Consider the following 9,584-nt stretch of genomic DNA (forward strand, 5'->3'; position numbering starts at 1 on the left):
TGTTAATGTTACACTAGGCATGCTTCCTGTTGACCAAATACAGGTATATATGCAACCAACCTATTTGTATGTGTCTTTTAATACATTTGAAAAAAAAAAAGAATAAATAAAATGATATAAAATGAAATAAAAAAAAGTCACATCCCAGTTCGCACACATACATGTCAGAGAGACAAGTAAAAAATAAAAGTAGGCCATTGCAAGTAGTAGTCCTGCATTCAAAGTCTTACTTAAGTAAAAGCACTGGCCATTACCAGGATTATACGTAATGTAATACAATTCATGTTTTTTGTGTCACCACTAGTGGGTGAGTCATGGAGGAGTGTCTGAACACAGAAACGAAACCTAAAGCGGCTGCTGATCAGGAAGTGAAAGCAGCCTTTATGAGCTGAGGTGCAGCCTGCTCGGACACACAGTGCCTGCAGAGACAGCTGAGGATGAAGACGAGGAGCAAGATGCTTTATGTTGCCATGGTGATGGTATCATTGGCGGTCGCGAATTCAGAACTCGCATTGAGTCCTACCCAAAGACCAGAAAGTACTGCTGCAAAACAATGGCCGAGGACAACAGGTGCGTGCACACACACACACACACACACGCACGCACGCACGCACACACGCACACACACACACACACACACACACACACACACACACATCGCACAAATATCTGAAATAACTTCCTGCTAGAACACCTTTATTCAGAAGAACTCTCATGGTGTAACATGTTCAGCAGTGACACAACAAGTAGTGTGTGTGTGTGTGTGTGTGTGTGACAGATACTTCAATCAAGCTTTTGAGCTCTGGTACACACCGATTGGTTGTTGCAATTGATTGTAAAGGATCAGTTCACCTAAATTATGTAAAAACATCTCTTCAAGCAAGTAGATTTGTCTTTTTTTTTGGTTTGGAGAGAGGCTGTGTCCCACTTCCACACTCCATACTGACTGTATGCTTGTTAAACACTTTCATTATGCCATGCCTTCACCCTGAAAAAAAGACTTGATGGAAACCATTGCCTGACAATTCAAAGCACAAATTTATAAAATAAATTGTGAATGGTGGTAAAGCAGCACTAACACAAATGACTCAGAAGCAAGTTTAAAAAAACACTTAACATACCCTGCTTTGCTTTGCTTTTTGTTCAGCTGCATTCAAATGCTGCAATTTAATGGACGTATATGGATGTTAGTCATGGTTTTCAGTCAGTGTAAAGTGGTAAAGTAGATGGATTTCTCATGCACTAAAAGTGCTAAATGTTACCAGACAATCAACTGGACACAGTTCACTGTAGTCCAATGTTTAGTAGAAATGTGATGCATGAGGATTTTATTTAATGTGTGGTATCATTTCCTCTTTGTTTCTCCAGGACTTCCGGAGCAAAATCTGAGAGGGAAGATGTTCACTTTGTCTTATGATGGTGGAGGAATATCCTTCTTCCCCCCGTATTTTTCTCCTGCCTCATCATCCTCGCCTTACTCTACTTCCTACTACACAACCACCCGACCCTACCCCACCACCACATACCCCCACTGGACCACACCGCCTGTCACTAGAGGTGAGTACATTCACAAACTGCATAACCATAATTTCTTTCCTGTTAAGAGGCGATGCTATTAGTGGATACAATTTAGATTTTGGTAAAACAGGCAGAACAAGAATAGAATTCTGTACATTGTTCACTCAATTTCACATCTCTACAAATCTCTACAATGAGATTCTTTATGTTTTGCATGTGAAATTATTTTGGGTCTTTGTGGTCGACTTAAGTATTTGTGTGGCCATTTTTAAAAAATGTGTTGATTGAATGTGTCTCTGTGGTGATCCATCCTTCAGAAATCCATTCATGCTTCAAGCATCTTTAAAAGGAGACATAGCTGTCTCTCTCTACTAAATGTTTCACTTAACTTTATAATATATTAATATTATTATTGAACATTTATGAAAAATGTAGGCCTATGTCTTTTTTTTAAATTCATGTACCACAACAACCAAACAGCTGCTCATGTATGTGTTTGTTATCAACCTTCCCCATGCGAACGCTGATCCCTGCAGGTGTGTCCGTGTGCGTGCGTTTCCTGACCGACTATCAGCGAATGAACTACCCTACGATCTTCACACTCAGTCCATCCAGCACAAGCTCTCTGAAGCTGGGAATCAGTTTCCCTGGTCCATTTGTTCTGGGTTTAAACAGGTACAGTTACTATGACCTGTATATAAAACCTAACATAAGGTTCTGGTCAAACATTGAACCGGAGATCTGGACCAGAGTGTGCCTCACCGTGGACTCTGTGAAGAGAGTGGCTCAGGTGTTTAACGGCTCCAACATGAGCATCAGGAGGAGGATGCCCTTTCAGGTGAGGACAGAGGAGCAAATGCTGATGCTAATTTTACTTTGATTTGAACAGCTTAGCAAACTGGCGATGTGGGCAGCAATGTGGGCTCACTTAACAGAGAGATGAAGGCTGCAATGTGACATCTTCCATGTCTGAAAAGGGCTGTAATACAGCAAATACTTAAAGTACTTGTTGGATTTTGAATATAATCATCTTTAATCTTCATCATTGTCTCTAATATTGTCCATGTTTGTGTGTGTGTGTGTGTGTGTGTGTTTGTGTGTTCAGTATGTGTGGTCAGGTGACCCTGTGATTGAATTCTCAGGTTTTGATGGTCAGGTGACAGACGTCCAGGTGTGGGATTATCCTCTCAACTACAAAGAAATCTTCAACTACATGACCAACGGCATCTATGCGTATGTGTGTGTGTGTGTGTGTGTGTGTGTGTGTGTGTGAGATAGTTCTTTTACTTATCTATAGTCAGTTGCACCAGTAAGAATCAAGTCTGTTCATAAAGGTGCAACGGAAAAGCAAGTCCAAAAAGTACAGTAACAGTAAAATCTTGCATTTCATTATTTCATCATTTAATTTCCAACAAGTTTCATTCCTGTGTGCAATTTTAGCTCGCCAGCTAATGCAGTTATTAATGAGTCTTAAGTGTGTTGGAAGTGTGGGTCATATAATTTGTATAAATATATTGACATTTTTCAAAAAGGGTCAAAATATGTTTTAAAAAGGGTGACATGCAGTGACCACTACTATTTTTTAATGGATTATTTACATGGACACGCTGAAATTTAGATTCAGCCAGAACTGCACACAGCAATTGAACTTTTGTTTCCTTTGTTTATATTAGCTTTTTGCATCATGAAGTCTGTTTTGGAATGTGTGAATTTTCTATAGGATTAAATCGAGCATCAAATACCCTTTCATGCTGTTGTTGTTGTTGTGCTTGTGTTTTTAGGCCGTACAGAGGCTCCATTCTCACCTGGTCCTCAATCAGCTACTCGGATGGAGGAAACGTACTGTTGGAGGACGTCTATGAGGGGCGGGCTAGACAGCCAATCAGCAGCAGGAGGAGGGGGCGCCAGCCAAAGGGAGAGAAGAACACATGGGAGTTTGCCGATGAGGGGGAAAGGGAGAGGAAGGAGAAAAAGAGAGAGCAGCTTTAAAGGAACATTCAGAGGTATATGTATGAAAAACTGTACCCTCCATTCTTCATTTAATAATGAATGAATAAATGAATGATAAATGAAAATCCAATCACTGATTTACTCCAACCATGTGATTATATTTACTATAAATGAAAAACTAATGCCAGTAACAGAATTCATTTTGCTTTTCACTTTGACTTTATATTCTTCACTTTATTGTACTCGTGTCCTTGGTTTTGTATGTAATTAAAAAAACAATAAAGAGATGACAGACACAATATTGCTATTGATTGTACATTACATACAAATCACAAATTACTTACAAGTCACATAGCTGATTTCAGTTGTTTTGTAAAGATGTGCCGTCACTGATGATGTGGTTTTTATTGCTTTCTAAGGCCTCACTGTTCACAGTTATAACTGTTATAACATTGAGTTCGGTCCAAAATTAGCACTGTTAATTATAGAGGACTAAAGAGTCAAGGAAATAGTTATAAAGTGTTTGATTAATTAATTGGTTAATTGATTAAACTAATTGTAGAATAAGGATAAGCATTCATAAATCTGTTTAAAAATGAATGTATTAATCCATCAATAAATAGGGATCCCCCAACACTACACACAATATGAAATAGTTATTAAGTACATCATTTTGAAATATATTACTGAACTCATAAATAAATAATGGAACTTGAAAACCTATTTGAAAATGCAGTTTAAAAGGAGAAATAACTGGATTCCCAAATTAAATTAAGAGTAAAGATTTGCATTTCCTTTTCCTTTTCCTCATCCTATTAGGTAGTTATCATTTAGCTTTTACATGTAGCCTTGCTGTGACACCACCCAAACATTACTTTCTGTCCAACTACTTATGGTTTTAAAGATTTATTCCACCCAAATAGGACTTTCTGACCATGACTCTCTTCAGCATAGCAAAGCAAGAGTAGCATTTGCAGTCCCTAGATCTAAACCAGAGGTGAGACACAAGGCTATACGTACAGTCCACAGTAGTCTTAGGCAGGTGTGAAGAAATGCTGTAAAGTAAGAATGCTTTCAAAAATATAAAATCTAGTTAAATATCAATTTACAAAAAGTCAAATCAGTATTTAGTGTGACCACCCTTTGCCTTCAAAACAGCATCAAGGTACACTTGACACAAAGTCAATGATTTTGTAGGATCATAGTCAGGTGTATGATTAACCAATTATACCAAACAGGTGCTAAGGATCATCAGTTTCATATGTAGGTTGAAACACAGTCATTAACTGAACCAGAAACAGCTGTAGGAGGCTTAAAACTGGGTGAGGAACAGTCAAACTCTGCTCCAAGGTGTACAGTTCAGTTTCATGTCACTCTGTTGAAACAGATACAGATTAAACTGTTGGCCATTTTGGGAGATGCAGTTTGTGCTGCTGTTGCACTGTGCTGTGATATTGTGGCAGGCATTTGTCTTATTTTGTCTACCCCATTTAAATCAATGAGGGTAGGCTAAGTAACAGAAACACATCTGTATAATGCAGTGCAGTCTAATATCACCACTTTGAGACTCTGACTGACATACAGGCTTTTATCTATCAACCAAGGAAGGAAGGTGTGACTGAAGGCACAGGGGTGACAGAGTCAGCTGCACAGATCCATGGCATTGTTAACTCTGAGGTATCTATTAATTAAAAAGATGCCTAATCCCTAACACCTTTTCTCCATTACTCTGCCTGTAGGATCCCCCAACTTCGTGTTCTTAGGTCCGTCCATCCATCCATTGCATGACCCGGCAGTGACAATGTTTTTATGCAGTAGTGTCAGGCGAGATAGATATATCATCATGGTTTTGGTTAAATTTATATTCCAATTGTCGATTTGAAGTTGAAAATGAAAAAAGAACATAATGGATGGTATATTTGTTTATCCTGTTGTCAAATAAATTGAACCCATCTTTAAAGTGAGGGCAGTTCTCCCTAACTGAATCTACACGGCGTTGGATATACTGTAGAACTGACAGTTTGACGTCTGTGCTATAGTTTTCAGCATAAAAGGTAATAATGGCTGTTTAGCTGTGCACAGATTACATACAATCATGTCCTCTCCACGAAAAAAACCAGGTAAGAGAAGCCATTAAAATAGAAGTTGTTTGTTTAATGACAAAAATAACCAGCGTGGTCAAAGTAATGTCAGCCGTTACCATCAGTGCAGAAAACAGAAAATTATAATTTAAGAATACAATCGAGGACAAAGGCCTCACCAGAACCTGAAATTTAGCATTAAAAAAAATCCCCTCTGACCTTCTTCTCACAGCAGCCTTTTTGAATATGAATTCTTTTTTTATCAGAAACTACAGTAAATATATAAAGCAGGATAAAATGGTGTTATTTTAACTACTAAGAAGCTACTGTAACAACTAGCTGGGAAGCTAACTAGCTCGCTTAGCTTAATACAGCATGAGAACGCAGATAGCTAATGCTAACTCTTCCAAGCTAACACTCGCTAACATTAGCTACGGGCCAAAATATGAAGATATGAACAGATATTCTTTAGGTCTCTTTGTGTGTGACATGTTTTTAAACTTTAAAAACAACACGTGTGGAGTTGTGTGACGCAGACTCAGCTCTTCAGTCTTCTGGACAAAACCTCCCAAATGTTCAAAAAGGCAGCTGTGTGAATTTATTCGTACAATACTGGATCAAGCAAAAGCAAACACTGTCATGAAAGACACTCAGCAGTGAGTATATTCCAAAAAAGGTTCAAGTTACAATAAAGTTAACATAAGACCGTGATAAACTTTAAGCATTTGCTTACAAAAAAAAAAATAAAATAAATCCAACTTCAAGCCATCATATGAAAAAAGATAAATCATTTCCTGGTAATGCTCATCAGTACTTTAGTGAAAACTGTAGTTCTTCAGGCCGTCGGAGTGGTTTTAGTGTAGTGGTTATATGGCTTCAATAGAAACAAACACTGTGATCGTGTCAATGGAGAAAAAGATGTGAAGCTGTGCACCATAATGACTGTATGCTCATGTTTGCCAACGTTGACATTTTGAATTTGTCTTATTTTTCTTCCAGGCACTTATTGTAACGACGGGTCAAATATTTTGGCACTTTAACAGAAACATCTCTTTGCATATGTTTATCTGTCAATGTACTGCTCATCTTTTTTTTTTTTTTCCCCCCCATTCTGGCAGTGTTGGAAACTTACTGAGTTCATTTGTTCAAGTCGCCGTATTTAGTTACAAATTTGAGGTTCTTTCAGGGCCGTAAGTGGACATCTGTCAGATCACATAAATACCTCAGCCACTGGTTATGTACTGGGAGGCCCTCTGCAGAATATTTCTTCATTAAAACCAGTGATTGACAGACGGTAAAAACGCCAGCGAGATGTGTTCAGGGTCATGAATGAGAAATGTTAAAGCTTTCCACTCCCAAAGTGTCTGTTAACAAACAAATTACAAATTCAAAATGTCAAGGTGTTTCATCATCATTGTAATTAGTCAAAGAAATGTATATTATATGGAGTAATTCTTATTCATATATCTGTATTTAGTACATCTGTTGTAATAGCAAAATAATTATTGAACATATCACATCTGGGCCATCATTTCACTTTACACCATTATGTACAAAACTCTTCATTCTCTACAGAGTGGAATATGAGAATAGCCCTCCTTGAAAAAAATAAAAGTTGTTAAAATATATTTTTTTTTTTTTACAAATATAAAACTTACATGGTTGCCCAACAACCAGATGTCACAGGTTTTTCCAACCAGCACACATTTTTGTTATTCTTCTTCAGCATCTATACAACACGTGTTACATGATGGCTGAAAGGAAAATGACCAAAACACCAAAACACAATCCATTATCTGACAACAGGTCCATTTAACGTTTTTCATCAAATATTTGTGCAGTTATGTGTAACCACTAACTGCCACACAATACAAACTACAATAATAAGTTAAATGACCTGTTGTGCTGTTATTGCTGTCGTCATATGTGGTTTTGTGCATTTTTACATTGTTAGGCGTCCAGGTATGTTGTCATTCAACCATTTGACCCCCGCTTTGAGATGAATGCTTTTAATTTGAAGGACCATGCTGGTGACTTTGCATGTTTTGGCCCTTTAACTTTGAAATTTTAAACTTTAGCTGGCTCCTTAAATAGAACTTTTTTTTAAAGCTAATGGCTCTTGGAGGGAGAAAAATCTGTCTGAAGTGGAGTCATGTATTTTAAACACAATTCATAGTTAATGGGCTAAAACATGCAGCAAAACAATGCTTCGATAGGCCCAGCAGTGCTTATTGTCTATTCTAATCTCATTTCATTTTACAGCAGGACTCTGTGACGGTGTAGGTTTTGAGTTCGGCAAAGCATCTGCATCTGCAACAACGAAAACAGACTTCAGTCATGTTATTAGTCTGAAGGCAGCGCAGAGGCTCCTGAGCACGATGCTCTTCAGAGTTCAGAAGTGGTTCTTAAACAGTAAACTGAGTTTAGTGTAAGGTCAATTGTTTAGCCATGAGATGCAGTTAAAAAATAAGCACTGCTGTTATTATGTTTGGAAGAACTAGTCTTCACTCATTCAGACTGAGACCAAGTCAGTGAGTCTATTGTTCTGGTTTCATTCCTCTACAAGACGCCAGCATCGCTTTAACCTAAATCACAACGCTGCCGAAATATCAGTTAAAACGCCGCTAGCTGTAGTGTTGAGAAACACACACACAAACATACCGCCGCCGTCCAGCTTCCTAAACACTACCAGACTGTGAGGCCACCAATCATCTAAAGGAGCTCTCCTAAAAGCACACAGGTTAACACAGGTGTCTGGTTATCAGCTGTTAGCCACTGCTGTGGGACATTATCTGTTTTCATTATCTGTTGTAGAGGTGGGACTAGCATTAGAGCTGGGTTTTCACCGTCATACCCATCACTGAACTATGGAAGCACATTTCTGCCAGGGAAATAAAGTAGCTTAGAATGACAAAAGTCATAATGATAGTCCATAATACAGACTGTTTTAAGGCCTCATTATGACTCCGTAAATTATTTAAACTTGTTAAATTGATACAACAGAAGTCAAACTTATTCTTTTTTCTAAGTCAAAACTGTACAATTTATAAATCTAAATTTTGACATCAAAACTAAAACTAAAATTTGCAATAACTAAATATAACAATACACTATTAAATAGTGACTTTTTATGTCAAAAGTAAAAAAACTACTATGGATATTATGTTACCATTGCTACCTTTCCCCCCCCCTGGCAGAAATGGGCTTCAATACTTAACTTCATATTTGGATTTGCAATGTTTCACTTCTGGTAGATATTTTGAATTTCTACAAATACATTAGTGTTTAACTGTTGTCAGGAACGCACTGTACGAGCCATATTTAACACTTTCTCACTCTGATTACGGTGCAACGCTCACACTTGATTTTGTCACATGATGACATTATTTATGATTTAGCTCAGTCTTTCTGTGGTGACTTGGGGAAACAACGCTGAACCTGTTTGTTAAGCCAAAAAACTGCTGTGCCAGGCAACACAAGTTAGTCAGCAATAGTACCTGCTATTACTAAGCAACCAGAGGACAGGCCCTACCCGTTTGTTCACATTCAGAGGAATACATACCAGCACACATCCAGTCACAGCTGTGGCAGACACATCATGTGTGAGGTTAAGATATCAGTTGCTGACACTCACATGTGTGGATTTAAAATGAAAACTGTTGGCTCTGCATCGTTTATGTCAGGAAGTAGCCTTTACACCAGCCTTTACTCTACTTTGCTTTAGCATCACTGTCCCAAATACACGTACACGTGTTAAAGAGCTGCCCTTGAACTGGGAGTGTGTGGTCGTCTGTGTGCATGAATCGTGTTTTAGTGGCAAAGTTTAGACACCAAAGAAGTTTGACTTTAACCATAAAATCATTCCTCTTCATCTGAAACAAAAACCTCCTTTTACAAACTCACGCACAAAACTAATTATTGTAACTTAAAAGACTTAAAATTTAAATTAATTCAGTTCGATGAGTTTTGCACTGCGGACTGGATTTAGTCATTTAATACTTTAAACTACAAACTGTTACTGTCTAATTTTTACGT

At 37.9% G+C, this 9,584-nt stretch overlaps 1 protein-coding gene across 1 annotated transcript; it reads left to right on the top strand.

Moving 5' to 3' along the window:
• The first annotated feature begins 369 nt into the window (after positions 1-369).
• Positions 370-3,767, top strand: LOC139210371 (uncharacterized). Its single transcript, XM_070840409.1, has 5 exons — positions 370-570; positions 1,369-1,557; positions 2,055-2,356; positions 2,624-2,751; positions 3,300-3,767. Exons 1-5 carry the CDS (start codon positions 438-440, stop codon positions 3,505-3,507), a joined length of 960 nt encoding a protein of 319 aa, XP_070696510.1. The 5' UTR covers positions 370-437; the 3' UTR covers positions 3,508-3,767.
• The last annotated feature ends 5,817 nt before the right edge of the window (positions 3,768-9,584 follow it).

Source organism: Pempheris klunzingeri, chromosome 2 (assembly GCF_042242105.1).
Source record: "Pempheris klunzingeri isolate RE-2024b chromosome 2, fPemKlu1.hap1, whole genome shotgun sequence".
Lineage (NCBI taxonomy): Eukaryota > Metazoa > Chordata > Actinopteri > Acropomatiformes > Pempheridae > Pempheris > Pempheris klunzingeri.

Excerpts from the sequence above, each read along its gene's own strand:
- LOC139210371 (XM_070840409.1), top strand. The coding sequence starts at position 438 with ATGAAGACGAGGAGCAAGATGCTTTATGTTGCCATGGTGATGGTATCA. Across the intron at positions 1,558-2,054 it reads CACACCGCCTGTCACTAGAG|GTGTGTCCGTGTGCGTGCGT; the intron begins GTGAGTACATTC and ends TGATCCCTGCAG. Across the intron at positions 2,752-3,299 it reads ATGACCAACGGCATCTATGC|GCCGTACAGAGGCTCCATTC; the intron begins GTATGTGTGTGT and ends TTGTGTTTTTAG.